The sequence below is a fragment of the Carica papaya genome, chromosome 5 (assembly GCF_054855325.1).
Source record: "Carica papaya isolate Zhongbai chromosome 5, ASM5485532v1, whole genome shotgun sequence".
NCBI classification, from domain to species: domain Eukaryota; kingdom Viridiplantae; phylum Streptophyta; class Magnoliopsida; order Brassicales; family Caricaceae; genus Carica; species Carica papaya.
In genome coordinates, this window is record NC_142313.1 from 14,094,480 (window position 1) to 14,110,077 (window position 15,598).

General features: G+C 38.7%; 1 protein-coding gene across 3 annotated transcripts; it reads right to left on the bottom strand.

Annotated features, from left to right (window-relative positions):
- Positions 1–886: 886 nt before the first annotated feature.
- On the bottom strand, positions 887–5,391 carry LOC110825735 (zinc finger CCCH domain-containing protein 48-like). 3 transcript variants are annotated; one of them, XM_022056226.2, is made up of 8 exons: positions 5,217–5,391; positions 4,306–4,714; positions 3,845–4,030; positions 3,623–3,724; positions 3,224–3,370; positions 1,964–2,143; positions 1,201–1,371; positions 887–1,122 (listed from the first exon to the last, which is right to left on the bottom strand). In XM_022056226.2, the coding sequence occupies exons 2-7, from the start codon at positions 4,711–4,713 to the stop codon at positions 1,234–1,236; spliced, it is 1,161 nt and encodes a 386-aa protein (XP_021911918.2). In that variant the 5' UTR covers position 4,714; positions 5,217–5,391; the 3' UTR covers positions 887–1,122; positions 1,201–1,233. The 3 variants fall into 3 exon arrangements, with proteins under 3 accessions (XP_021911918.2, XP_021911919.2, XP_021911917.2); XM_022056227.2 differs by having other exon boundaries at positions 1,201–1,298; positions 4,306–5,391; XM_022056225.2 differs by having other exon boundaries at positions 4,306–5,391.
- Between the last annotated feature and the right edge of the window lie 10,207 nt (positions 5,392–15,598).

Consider the following 15,598-nt stretch of genomic DNA (forward strand, 5'->3'; position numbering starts at 1 on the left):
GATGCTAATCAAAATTTTTATTACGCTTCTGCATTTGACATTTTTAATATATATATTTTATTTAAATTTACGGGGCCGTTACAAGAAATCCACAGGTCGAAGATCTGGGAATGGTGATGGAGGATTGATTTCGCAAGGCGAAAGATTGAAGTTTCGGATTTTGGTTTCTAGGGCAGATATGTAGTTTTTTTTTATATGGATCCATGCGAACAACATGTATATGTAACGTTCACATTGATTAAAATACATAATTTAATCGTTGACATATATTAATATTTAACAAATTAATTTTTCTTACTAGTAAGTGATTTGCATATTTTTAAAAGATGATGTTTGATTCAACAAAAAAAAATTATGATGCGATTTGAATATTTTTCAAAAATTAAAAGTAAAATCAAATATTTTTTTCGTTTTTATGATGACAATCTCCATTTAGAATATCATGACATATGATATATTTCTATGATTAATTAAATTTTAAGTTTTACAATGGAAATTCTTTTATAATATAAAAATATTAAATCTTTTAATAGTTATTTTTTTTAATTAGTTGTTAACTTATTTTGAGTCTATTAAAAAATATATTAAAATATTTTAATATATAAATATTATAATTTTACATATTAAAATGTATAATAAATTATATCCATAGTCTCAGTCAAGTTCAAATAAATTTTTTATAAGAATTTATAGATTACTAACAAAACGAATAAATAAAAATAAGAGCGTAAATCACAATTTCAATAGAGCATAATCTAATTCACGAAATATACAGCAAAAACATAATTGGAGATGTTGAAAACTTGAATTTGCAATGAAACTGATGCATCAATATAAGTTGAAACTAAACGTAATTGGTAATTAAGTTGCTAAACTAATGCACAAATAAATGAATAACTTGTAATTATATACATACAGATAACGATCGGTACAAAATTTTTATGTACAGCCAAAACAATATTATCTAAGGACATTGTCCCTATACATTTCACTAATGTCTCCTTCACGATCCCAATTGGGATGAAAGGTTCCAGACGGTCAACCTGCCACTTCCGTCCCCCGTGAAAAAGAGGCCTCCTGGCCCAATCTCAATTATGCAAACTTCATGCTTGCTCCGTGAATCTATTCAATATGGCTATAAATGTTACACAAGAAAGATTCTGTTACACACATAATGCACAAGAATTAACTGATACTTACAATGGCAAGTCGTATAGATGTACAATGTTGTCATTAGAAGAGCAAAACAAAATTGGTTTGTCTTCCACACCAGTAATCCCACAGAGCGAAAGTATACCCTGGTCCAAACAAAATTATTTCTAATTCCAAAATATCACCGTCAAAAGTCTTGAGCAAGACATGCAAATTAGCCTTCAGAGACGAAAAATGTACAACTTAGCTAATCCATGTGAAGATAAACAAATAGCTACTATATCAGAATTTAAATTTTATATAGTTCCTACTCTCATCCCACTTTTTTTTCCCAAAAAGATTTCGAGTAGCAGCAACACTAATAAATGGACATAGTGAATAACAAGAAGAGATGCGAACACAAGTGGAAAGATAGCGACTAAGCAGACAAACAGAAGATTCTGAAGCAGCAGCAGCAGCAGGTAAACTGTGAGAATAAAGAAATAAAAACATTTCTAAATCTATATACAGCCCATGATCAGCCAACTTTCATCCAAATATTCAGTGAACTTTTATTATTATATAACCATCACTAAAGTGCCAGATGTGGAATTTGGGAAATGAAGAAAATTCAGAACGCAACCAGGATCTTATTACTAACACGACAGCCACACCAAAAAAAAAAAAAACATAAACACATGATGGATAAACGAAAAAGCAAAATGCAAAGGAACCTTGTCCAGGTCCTAGTCCACAACCTGTGACACCCCCGGCAAAATAGCATCAGGAAATTAGCACAGTATCAGGAGAAAATGCTGGAAATAAATGATACCTGTTGCTCAGTGTGCGTATAGAATACTTTCAAGACATCTTTTTCAGATGTACCCCAGAATTTTAAAGTTCGATCCAATGAGCATGATAACAAAAACTGATCCCAACAAAGAAGAGATGTAACTGCCTCTTTATGCCCTTTCAATGATGTAACAAGCTGCAGTGTGTTAAGGTCCCAAACCTGGTTTTATATTTAAAAGGAAATGGTAAATAATCTTTCTGCATATCGAGAAAATATTATCACATGAAATCGAATAATTTGTGCGAAGGTCACTTATTAGTCAGATTAGCAAAGACAACAAAATGGAGGCCATATATCGATACTAGAAAAAAATTGTCATGTAAAACAACACAAATACAAATCGTAGTCCGCAAGATGACAAGAATTAAAGAATAGAAGAGAACAATAATCAATACCAAAGTTATTCACCGTTCAGAAAGTTAACGGGATCTAGTTCAACCTTGTTTTATTTCCTTTCAATTCCTACATTCTAAGTTTCTTTGACATCTAAAAGTTAAATCATAATTTACATATTTAAAGCATAGATTAATCAATTAAATTCTTATTTCAATATGAAAATTATAGATTTTTATTCTCACATATTAAGGAAGTAATAACAAAACACATAAATTAAATATAGAATTAATTTGTAATTGGAACAATATTTTCTCTCAAGTTTCTATTTTATTTATATTATGTTCCCACTCATATCTTAGAAAATTGAAAATAAAAAAAAAAAAAAAAAAAAACTCAACCTTAACATTTTTTTTTAAAGATAAAAATGTAGAAATATATTGAAATGGGAGCGCCAACCCATGAACAAAAAAATTTACAAGTTAATTAACATATTTACAACTGACCTTGAATCATCATAATGGGTGATGCTATATTCTACTACAATGGAACCAAGAATATGAAACCATTTGTTTAAAATATCAACCTTAACGTTATCAGCTAATTGTATTCCTTAGTTGGTATACTACTTATAAGTTTGAATATTCTAATATTGAATTTCATCTCTTCCGGCTTAAATCAAATTTCGAAAGACAAGGGGGCAGAGTTTATTTGATACTCATAGGAAAGAGTTACCATGGAAAATGACCTATCTTGCAGAGTATATGACAGAAATAACCAATGAAATTAAGATAATAAACATAATGAAAAAAGAAAAAGAAAGATATACAGGATACTTTGTATGAAGAAGTTGTATGTTGACACGAAAATTAGTAGCAGGCAATTTTCTTAATATCAACAACATACCCTTATTGTACCAGCAATTGATCCTGAGTATAGCCTTCCCCTTCCAATACATAAACATACCACAGGGCTAGTGTGGCCTTTCAAGCAAGCGACTTTTTGAAATGGATCAGTTTCAGTATTGCCTTTCCAGACCAAAATAGTTCCATCCTGCAACACCAATGAGAGCAAATTTTAAGTAACTAATCTTAAAGATATAATCAGAGTCATGAAAACCTGCCAAAATGGCTCTGTCCAGCGATGGACTTAAATTCTTGAAACCCCACAATACATCAGTTAGATGCATTTGCTCAAACAATTAGAACCATCCAACTCTCAGAATTTATTTTCCAATCCAGCAAAGTAGCTTACGCCTAGTGACACAAGTTAAAAGGAATTCCATATTGCAAATGAAGCATTTACCTGCGCCCCTGCCAAAAGCATGTTGTCGCCAACAACCATAACATTAACTTGACCTACTGGTCCTTCCAGATTGAATTCTGCGCCTGTCTGAATGTTCCAGGCCTACAAAAATTACCAGCAAGGCCCATGAACTCGACACTAGAAGATACAAAGCGAGATTGCAACTACAACACAATCTCAAACAGTAATTAATAATGACAATAGGATAATGACATAACCAACCTTGACAACATTCGGAATGCCAATAAAAACCCATGGCCCCTCACTGATTAAGGAACCAACCTCAGCACCAAGATTAATCACTTGAATACATTGACCAGTATGGCAGTCCCAAACCTGTGCAGTACCATCCTTACTGGCTGAATAGAGCTTTTCAGAGCCAGAAGGAAGAGCAATCCCCTTGATAACCTAATCACAATGGAGCTTCCACAATCAAATAATGACTCGAAAAGGCTAATGAAAAGTAGAAGAACAAACATCAATGAATGACAAAACTTCACAACACTGTTTCTAGAAACACTTAATCTCTGTTTATACAAGATAGAAGCTCCAGTGAGTCAATTCAAGGTCAATTAACAAGGAGCATGAAGTTATATCCAGCTCTTTTGATCTACTTACATGTTTATACAAGTCAAGAAGACAGGGTATACAATACAAGGAAACAATTAGGCCTAAGGAAATACCTTTTTGTGCCCTTCAAGAGTGGCCAACATTGCAAATCCTTCTCCATGAAACCATGAGTGCAGAAAGTTGCATTTATCGCCCTTCAGGCATTTGTCAGAGACCCAGAATTTACAGACCCTTCCTTGAGTCTTTGGAGCATTACTATCGGATAATTCACCATCTCTGTTACTTGAATCCACTGGATTCCTTCTGTCACAATTCAACATTTTTCTTGGACGCTTCTCAGATGAGACATGAGACTGCTCTGGAGTCCAAACTATTGAGTTCCTAGTGCCATTATAGGGTTTATTCCTTGGTTGATCCTTGGGCAAGACTCGATATTTTCTGGGAACAACTTGTGTAGAAGTCCCACTATAAACTGACCTTCCGATTGTATCTCTGCTGCCTCTTGCCATCTTGGTGTCCATACTATAGAGAAAGATGAAAAATACATGTCAAACTGAATCCAAGAACCGTTCTTTCCTAGATGTGACGTTCCTCGCAAGAACGCATAAAATAAAAAAGCTATATCAGCAATCCATCTGACATCCATTCCAAGAAAACATACACTTTTCCATTTACACCAGGAATACAAACAGGATCAATCAGAGGACACTTATAATCGAACATAAGCAGCCACTAGAAAATCTTGAAAGTTCCGACATAACAACACCCGAGCTTTCGGTTCTCCATCTCGTTATTTAATGACCGATTCATCGGAAAAACCCTCAGATATCAAAAAGAAACCTAAAAGAACTGTTACTGATGGCGGATAAACACAATCCAACACAGATCCCATCACCATTATCTGAGAGGTTATATCTTCTTGGATAGACATAAACGGTTCAAGATAAAAATGATGAACCAGAAACCCTAAGCGAAAAGATAACAAGGTTTAATTGGAGAGACAGTATGCAAAGAAGAAGCAAACCTGAGAAGAACAATGTCTAAGGCGTTTATTTCTAAGATCGCCGAGCACTCGAGAAGAATCAATCAGATAAGCAAGAGAAGTATTGCGCAAATCAGAAAGCAATAGAGAAAAATTGATCAGAAAGCAATAGGGCTATTTTGAGAGAGAGGGAGGGAGGATGTAAGTTCAGAGTGGCGGAGAAGCAGAAGCTTATATAACGTTCGAGTCCGCTTCGTGTTTGGAAAGTCAAATTGAATTTCCCTTTCTGTTTTTTTTTTTTTTTTTAATATAAATAATTGATTTTTTAAAAAAAAATTAAATTTTAACTGAAGTGCATTTCCGCTTTCGTGTGATATGGACCGACCAAAAAGAGACTCATGGTGCCTTAAATATATAAAATCTAAATATATATCACACCCTCATATATATATATATATATATATATATATAAGACAAAGGATAATTGGAAAAGATGGTCAGTCCAATTCTAAAGAAATTGGTATTTAAAATGTATTATTTTTAATTAAAATATTAAAATTTTTATTACATTTAATTTAAGACAAATTATTAAATTATTACAACTTAATCCCTAAATTTTTTGTTATAATTTAGTCCTTTTTCTATTTATTTCAAATATTTAATTTCACTTTATTTTTTAATTAAAAAATAAAATTTTAGATCATATTTAAATATTTTAAAAAATAATTTTGAATTGATTAATCAAATTAATAAATTAATACCAACAAAATAAGTCTATTATTATCATTAATTTATTAATATATTAATCTAAATAATTAGTTAAAATTATTATTTTAAATTATTTTTAAAACATTTAAATATGATTTAATTATTTTAATTTTTTCTGTTAAAAAATTAAGAGAAATTTGGTATTTGAAATGAAATAGAAAATGTTAGAGACTAACTTTGTATTTATCCAAATATTTTTCACTTTGATAACTTATTTGACAATCTTTGATTTATGAATAACCTACTCTAAAAGTATGAGAAAATATTTTTCCTTCTCAGTTTTTGGTGCTCTCCCAAACATATACTTAAAAAGTACATTATAATTACCACTTTTAGCAGTAAGAATATTATCAAATTAATTTTTGTATGCTAGAACTAATTTTTTTTTTTTAAGCCAAGATATTTATTAATACCACATTATTTAATCTCTATATAAACTTAAGTTTATAATATTAATTGTAAATGATTATACAATATAAACTTAAAATATTGATTATATATGTCAGATCATGAATTCGTAATTGCATCCAATATCTAAAAAATTATAATTATTTTGAATTTTACATTTTTGGAGTAGAATATTTACGGAATCTCTATGAATAAGATCAAACCTTATTCTATGGTATTTACATGAGATTTCTCATTCTTATTCTTAAGAAATTCTTCGAAAGGGCTTAGTTGACCTGTGATTTATGTTTCACTTTTTGTTTTCCTTTTGTTTGTTTTGAGATATAGCCAATTTTGAAATTTTCTTTTTTTACTGATTATTTTCTAATCGAGGCGTATGGATCTATGGATCTATGTGTCTATATAGATCCTGTTTATTGTCAATTTTAAGAAAAAAATTTCATGTCTTTTTCATACAGATGAATACATATATATAGAATAGTCAAAGCCTATTACAATAAGATCTCCTTAATTCTAATCCCTCAATACTTCTCCTCAAGTTCATGTATGAAGATTAAAAATGCCCAACTTGTGCAAGAAATGTTCAAATTAGTGTCTACTAAGTCCTTTGGTCAATATATCTGTAAATTGCTCATAAGTACATGCATGAGATGTAACGGCTCCGGAAATTCAAAATAAAATGTATATTAAAAATATCAATCCGGAAGCGAAGTCAAAAATTCGATTAACATCCCTTACACTAAAACCAAAAACGTGCTCACAATATAAAAGATCAAACTACTTAAAGGAGAAACTTGAAAGTAAAAGCTACGAATATGACTATGGAGTCTTTAGGCGTCCTCTTCGTCGTCCTCCTGCGGGACCGGCTCGGGAACAATGTCTTCCTGATCTGAAATGATTAAATAAGGAATGAGCTACACTAGCCCAGTAAAGACATCACGATATCTCACCGTCACGGAGGTAAAGGTGGGTAGAAAACACAAAAAGACCAATGGAGCATAATTTACAACAAATCCTTTTATCAATAATAAAACCTTTACTATTCACTTACCTCGGTGAATTTCATAAAAACAATATACGAAAGCAATAACATCATCATCATCATTAAATCATATATAAACTGTATAACATAATACTTATCAAGCCTTTCGTAATTCAATCGTTACACAACATATTTTCCTCATTTACCAGCCCACTAGTATCCATGGGGATCCATAGGGGTCCCGCTACCCGTTAACCCTTAACACTTGAAATCATATTCCAAGGCCGTCCCCATACCCTGTCCGGTATGGGTGCCAAACCATAGACCTCATTACCCCGTCCGGTATGAGGGTGAAACGGGCCGTCCCCATACCCCGTCTGGTATGGGCGCCAAAACACATAAGATCTCCATACCCCGTCCGGTATGGGAGACCACAATCCCGGTAGGGTTCCCTACGGACCCGGTCCGTCCACCATCTCCCAGGATATCTAGTCAGGCTGACCACATTATACAATTTTCATTTATATAATCTTTCATTCTCTTTTTTCCTCAGTTAGCATTATCAATCACATACAAACAAGCAAAACGATAATTTATGCCAAACAGACAACATACAGCATCAATATCCCAGTCATTCAATCCATAATTAATAAAACAGTAAAATATGCACACGAAACTATAAAATGAAAACATCGAACCTCATGCTGCATTTAAAACTGTAAAACAGGCCAAATAACAGTTAACCGACAAACACACTAGACTCGGGCTCCATTAGCAACCTTAAGCAATTTCACACATTCGTTGATTCATGAAATACCGTTTTATCATTTATTGAACTTTAATACCGTGATAGGAAATAGGGTGAGGGGTCCTTACACGTTTCGGGGTCCGAACACGGCTTCACAGTGCGCCTACAGGCTGTCCCTAATTTTCCCTGAATTTTTTTTGGGGAACTGAAACGCACTACTGGAACCTGCACGTGTTCCAAAAAATCCCAAATTAGGTCCGGGGCCCCTTTCGACCAATATCGCCTTTCCGGCACGGCGGCTCTGCCGTGCTCCGACGACGGCGCCGCCGCAAGCGGCGGCGATTCGCCTCGGTTTGGCCGTTTCCGGCAGAATTCGGCCACACTTGCATCGATCCTTGCGATTAAACAACTCTAGGGCCCTCGAGGGGCCAAAAAATTACGAAAAACCGAAGCTTACCGGCAGCGGTGCTCTCGGGTGCGACGGCTCTCTGGTGAAGTTCGTGTTTTGATGACTCGGCTCCGATCAACCTGTAGAGAAAAGAATGGTGATCACGGTGATATAAAAATTGCATTAAACGGAGGTCGGGAAGGGCCTCATCGGAGGTAAAAATTGAGGAGGGGCGCGGCGGCGCCGCTGGGCTTCGGCAGTGTTTTCCGGCCGTTTGGCCGGGATTTTGGCTCCGATTTGGCCACAGGGGAGATCAGCATGGAAAAACGAGTCGGGGGTATGAAATTTACCTCGATCGGCGGTCGAAAATCCCTCCGGTGCGGCGGCGGGTGGCGGCGGCCGGCTTCTGGTTCTTCTTCTCCGGCGAGGGCAGGCGGCTAGGGTTTTGTGGTCTGGTGTGGGGGTCTTATTTATACCCTTTTTTTCTTTTGATCTCAGCCGTCCATTTTGATTTAATCTGGGCCGTCCGTTTTTTATTTAATCTGGGCCGTCCGTGCGATTGCATCTGGGCCGTCCGATCGCACGCTTGATCTGGGCCGTCCGATCGCGCATACACGGATCGCCAACGTGGCCCGTCCCGGATCGACGTGGTCTTGCCACGTGGTAGGTCCCGGTTGGCCGGGACTGCTGACTGTGTCTGCTGACGTGGCCTCTCCTTTTTTTTTTTTTTTCCTCTTCAATTTCCCGGGCGCTACAACTCTCCCCCCCTTAAAGAAATTTGGTTCCCAAATTTGCCTCGTTACTCTTGATCGAACAGATGGGGATATTGGGCCCTAAATTCTGATTCCAGTTCCCAAGTAGCCTCCCTGGGCGTGTGGTTCTGCCACACGACTTTTACAAATGATATTTCCCGGTTGCGGAGTATTCTGCTCTCTCGGTCCGTGATACCGACCGGTACTTCTTCATAAGACAAGTTCTCTCGGAGTGGAAGCGGTTCATGAGCCAATACATGAGAAGGGTTCGGATTGTACTTACGTAGCATAGATACGTGAAACACATTATGAACCCGGGAGAGCTCAGGAGGCAGTGCAAGTCTGTAGGCAATGGTACTAATCTTGTCTAAGATTTCAAAGGGTCCAATATATCTGGGGTTTAATTTTCCCCTCCTGCCGAACCTACTAATTCCCTTGAAGGGGGTGACTTTAAGAAACACCCGGTCGCCTTTCTCAAAGGCCAGGTCTCTCCTCCGGGTATCAGCATAACTCTTTTGCCTACTCTGAGCTGTTTGGATGTTCTTCTTGATCTTAACTATCTTGGACGTGGTTTCTTCTACCAAATTTGGGCCAAACTATCTTCTATCGCCCACTTCCTCCCAACATATCGGTGACCTGCACGGACGCCCGTATAGCGCCTCGTATGGGGCCATGCCGATGCTTGCTTGGTAACTGTTGTTGTAAGCAAACTCTATCAGGGGTAGGTGGTCGTCCCTATGGTCCCCGGAGTCAAGGACACAAGCTCGGAGCATATCCTCCAGCGTACGAATTGTCCTCTCTGATTGTCCATCGGTTTGGGGGTGGAAGGCAGTACTAAGAGACAGCTTTGTTCCCATAGCTTACTGGAAACTATTCCAAAACCGAGAAGTGAATCTGGGATCCCTGTCGGATACCACTGTTACTGGAACTCCATGCAGTCTGACTACCTCCCGGATATACATTCTTGCCAACTTGTCCAAAGGATTAGTCATTCTGATGGCCAGGAAGTGGGAAGACTTAGTGAGTCGATCAACAATTACCCATATAGCATCATGTCCCGATCGTGCCTTGGGTAGTCCCGATACGAAGTCCATGGTGATGTGTTCCCACTTCCACTCTGGAATCGGTAAAGGCTGAAGTAACCCGTCCGGGCGTTGATGTTCTGCTTTGACCTGCTGACATACCAAGCACTTAGATACAAAGTCGGCTATATCTCTCTTCATCCCATTCCACCAGAACCGAGGTCGCATAGTTTGGTACATTTTCGTACTTCCTGGATGCATGGCGAACCTTGAACTATGGGACTCTATCATGATGTCTCTTTTTAACTCACTGTCGTCTGGGACACACACTCTGTCCTTGAAACGAATCAATCCGTCGGCAGAGATCTGAAATTCTGAGCTCACTCCTTGTTCTGCATCCTTCTTGCGGGTTACTAGGGCGGGGTCGACTGACTGGGCTTCCTTTATTCTTTGGATTAACTCGGGTTGGACTGCTAGGTGGCCCAAACATGTGACTCTCTTCAGATCTCGCAGGCGAACCTGCTGTGTAGCCCCAATGGACCTACATTCTGAAACCATCAGATGGGCTAGGGTGCCTGCACTTTTCCTACTGAGGGCATCGGCCACTACGTTGCCCTTACCTGGATGGTATAGGATGTCACAATCATAGTCCTTGAGGAGTTCCATCCACCTTCTCTGACGCATGTTGAGATCCTTCTGAGTGAAGATGTGCTTCAAACTCTTATGATCGGTGTAGATCTGAAAGGTCTCTCCATACAAATAATGGCGCCAGGTTTTCAAGGCGTGTATGATTGCGGCAAGCTCCAAGTCATGGGTAGGATAGTTCTTCTCATGATTCTTTAGCTGTCTAGACCCATATGCTATAACCTTTTCATGCTGCATTAGGACACAACCCAGGCCCAGATAGGAGGCATCACTATAAACTGTCTACCCTCCTGATCCACTCGGTAGAGGCAGCACTGGTGCGGTAGTCAGTCGCTTTTTCAACTCTGAAAAACTCCTTTCGCAGTTCTCATTCCATTCAAACTTTGCATGCTTCTTTGTGAGTCAAGTTAGAGGAGCTGCTAGACTAAAAAACTCTTCGACAAACCGGCGGTAATAACCTGCCATCCCTAGTAAACTGCGAATTTCCTTAACTGTTGTCAGCCTTTCCCAACCAAGTACCGCTTCAACCTTTTCGGGGTTCACCGACACCCCTTCCTTTGATATAACATGTCCTAGGAAGGCGGTTTGCTCGAGCCAAAATCCACACTTGCTCAACTTCGCATACAACTTCTTTTCCCTGAGTACCTGTAGGACTTGGGCAAGATGATGAGCATGTTCTTCCCTACTTTTTGAGTAGACTAAGATATCATCGATGAACACGATGACAAATTGATCCAAGAATTCTCTGAAGATCCTATTCATTAGATCCATAAAGATGGCCGGGGCATTGGTTAGCCCAAACGGCATAACCAGGAACTCATAGTGTCCGTACCTGGTTCGGAATGCCGTCTTGGGGATGTCTTCTGCTCTCACTTTTACTTGATGGTAACCTGATCGTAGATCTATTTTAGAAAAGACCTGTGCACCCTGCAACTGATCGAAAATGTCATCAATCCGGGGAAGAGGGTACTTGTTCTTAATTGTTACCTTGTTTATCCTTCTGTAATCAATGCACAGTCTCAACGTTCCATCTCCTTTCTTTGCAAAAGTAACCCCGGCACCCCATGGGGAAATGCTGTGTCTAATGAAGTCACTGTTTTGTAGCTCAGTGATCTGTTTCCTTAGTTCTTCCATCTCGATGCGGCTCATTCGGTAAGGAGCTACCGAGATGGGCTGGGTTCCTGGCTGTAAGTCTATGGTGAACTCGACCTCTCTGTCCCCTAGTAGACCGGGCAGTTCATCCGGAAATACGTCTGGAAAGTCTCGGACTACTGGAATCTCTTGGATACAAACTTCTTTCTTGGGTTTACCTAGTTAGAGAAAATTCAAGATTAAAGCACTGGAATTAAGAAAAAAAGAATTTGCCATTAGGGGAAATCAGTACCGAATAATTTTATTAACTTGTAAATGGCTCCTCGTTGGGAGGATTAAATATAATCTTTTTGTTAAAGCAATCTATGGTGGCGTGATACGCCGCTAGCCAATCCATTCCTAGGATTACATCAAAATCCCTTGTGTCTAACCCTATCAGGTCTACCCTCAATTTTTTATCTGCTATCTCCACGGCACATGCCCTGTAGACAACCTCTCCTAGCAATGTCTCCCCCCCAGCGGTAGATACAAGCAATAATGAATCAAGTCTATCAAGTGATACACAAATTTTGGAAGCAAGAACATGTGAAATAAAAGAATGTGATGCACCAGTATCAAACAAAACATGAGCAATGTGGCCAGAGATAGTATACATACCATGTACCACGTCCGAGTCTGCGTCGGCATCCTTCTGGGTAAGGTTGTAAACTCTGCCCTGGATTGGAGGCCTCCCTTGATTCTGGTTCCTAGGGCACTCCCTTACATAGTGCTGGGCACTGCCGCATATGCGACAGGTGTTATTGAGGCGGTAGCAGGGTCGGTCCCCATGATCCCTGCCGCAGTACTGGCAGATCTTCCCACGTGCTGCCCCCGTAGCCTGAGGAGGGGCCTGGACGGCGGGTCTGGGCCTCTTACTGGGTTGGACAGGCATGGTAGGTGCTGGCCTGCGGAGCGGGGCTGAGGGTCGGGAACTTCCCGCTAGCTGAGGGCGGGTGTCGAAACTCCTTTCTATGATCTGCGCCTTTGCCAGGACTGCCGAATATGTCTCGAGCTCCATCACCAGTAAGTGTTGTCTGATCTCCGGGCGGAGACCCCACTGGAATTTCCTGGCCTTTCGGCCCTCATCCAACAATGTCTCCGGGGCATGTCGGCTCAGCTCCAGGAACTTACGAGCATACTCCGACACTGTCATATTTCCCTAGACCAATTGAGCAAATTCCATTTCCTTCAAATGTTTACTGGTACCTGCACGTGTTCCAAAAAATCCCAAATTAGGTCCGGGGCCCCTTTCGGCCAATATCGCATTTCCGGCACGGCGGCTCCGCCGTGCTCCGGCGACGACGCCGCCGCTTGCGGCGGCGATTCGCCTCGGTTTGGCCGTTTTCGGCCACACTTGCATCGATCCTTGCGATTAAACAACTCTAGGGCCCTCGGGGGGCCAAAAAATTACGGAAAACCGAAGCTTACCGGCGGCAGTGCTCTTGGGTGCGGCGGCTCTCCGGTGAAGTTCATATTTTGGTGATTCGGCTCCGATCAACCTGTAGAGAAAAGAATAGTGATCACGGTGATATAAAAATTGCATTAAACGGAGGTCGGGAAGGGCCTCATCGGAGGCAAAAACTTGGGAGGGGCGCGGCGGCGCCGCTGGGCTTCGGCCGTGTTTTTCGGCCGTTTTGCCAGGATTTTGGCTCCGATTTGGCCACAGGGGAGATCAGCGTGGAAAAACGAGTCGGGGGTATGAAATTTACCTCGATCGGCGGTCGGAAATCCCTCCGGTGCGGCGGCGGGTGGCGGCGACTGGCTTCTGGTTCGTCTTCTCCGGCGAGGGCAGGCGGCTAGGGTTTTGTGGTCTGGTGTGGGGGTCTTATTTATACCTTTTTGTCTTTTGATCTCAGCCGTCCATTTTGATTTAATCTGAACCGTCCGTTTTTGATTGAATCTGGGCCGTCCGTGCGATTGCATCTGGGCCGTCCGATTGCACGCTTGATCTGGGCCGTCCAACCGCGCATACGCGGATTGCCAACGTGGTCCATCCCGGATCGACGTGGTCTTGCCACGTGGCAGGTCCCGGTTGGCCGGGACTGCTGACTGGGTCTGCTGACGTGGCCTCTCTTTTTTTTTTTTTTTTTTTTTCCTCTTCAATTTCCCGGGCGCTACATGAGATATAGCAATATTATCTCGTTATATCTCATCATGAACAAAATAACAATCGATCTCAATATCTTTTGTTCTTTCATGGTAAATTGGATTAACAGTAATATATAATATCGTTTCGCTATCATACTATAAATATGAAGGACTTTCGTTTTTTACTCCCAATAATAGTAAAAGTTCTTTCAACCACTTCAATTCACAACATGTAGTAGTCATGGAATGGTATTTAGCTTCCGCATATGAACAAGACACTGTATGTTGCTTCTTGGTCTTTCAACAGATAGGGATCTTACCCAACAATATCACACAATCAGTCAATGAACGTCGGGTTAAAGGGTAATGATGCAGAACTCAGTATCCATAACAGGATCCAAAACTCCGCATATACGTCAATAATTAGAAACTCAAAATCCTAAGCAAACCCTCCCTATTTAATTCGCACTCAACGGGGGAGTGAAAACTAAGGTAATTGGAAAAGAAATAAAGAACTAGAATTGAAAAGATGTCATGAGACTTACATCAATAAGTGATCTCAATTTCTAGCACAACAAGTCGGTCGAAGACCCACTCACTCACTATTGCAAGTTTGTAAGTTTAAAATAAGAATACTTGAATTTTATTAATAAGTTAAAAATTTTAAATTGAATTACAATTTTAAATTGAAGACTTATTTATAGTATAGGTCATGCGAATAATAAGGAAAAAATAATCTTTTAATTAATGGTAGAAATTATATAGAAAATTAAATCTAAACTATAATGGAAAACTAGAAAAATTAAAAAAAAAATTACAGCTAAAATATATTAGATATGATTTTCCTATGAGAAATTTTTTTTTAAATATGGACTATTTTAATTAATTGTGGTTGATTTAGAGGAAGAAATTCTGTCAAGATATTTTTCTCTTTCTTAAGTATTTTTCTTTTCTGCGAGATTTGACATTTAAAAAGTTTTTTTAAAGATAGCTTGCAATTTATGAGCAATTTTTCCTCTTAACTAATCTTTAATTGTGAAGATTTCTCACATAATTACGAAATAAAATTCCATGGAAATATTTTTTTTCATATCTTACAAATTTTTTTTTTTTACTTATTTTCTTTTTGCCCTTAGGGTACATTATATACTATTATAGCATTGGGTTAATGGTCATATTGTCTTCTTTTCTTGGACTTTTTTAATGGGTCCAAACTCATCTTCTTCATTGATTCATGCTTGGATAAAAAGTTAAAAAATTTGTTGTAATCTTTTAGTTCTTTCCTTTATAATGGGCCCACTTGGTATTGATTATATTTATTTAATATAAATAATTAATTTTTTTAACTTACCTTCAAAAATTAAATTTTAACTGAAGTGCAGATGATTTGGATTGACAAAAAAAAAAAAAAAAACCATGTTGCTTTTAATATACTTAATCTAAATGTATTATTTTAATTTGAAAAGATGGTTGGTCTGTCTATTTTCATAGA

What these genes read in the sequence shown, in the direction of transcription:
- LOC110825735 (XM_022056226.2), bottom strand. Translation starts at nt 4,713, where the DNA reads ATGGACACCAAGATGGCAAGAGGCAGCAGAGATACAATCGGAAGGTCA. An exon ending in CTCTTGAAGGGCACAAAAAG is followed by an intron (nt 4,031 to 4,305) that starts GTATTTCCTTAG and finishes CATTGTGATTAG; the next exon opens with GTTATCAAGGGGATTGCTCT. An exon ending in GCATTCCGAATGTTGTCAAG is followed by an intron (nt 3,725 to 3,844) that starts GTTGGTTATGTC and finishes TAATTTTTGTAG; the next exon opens with GCCTGGAACATTCAGACAGG.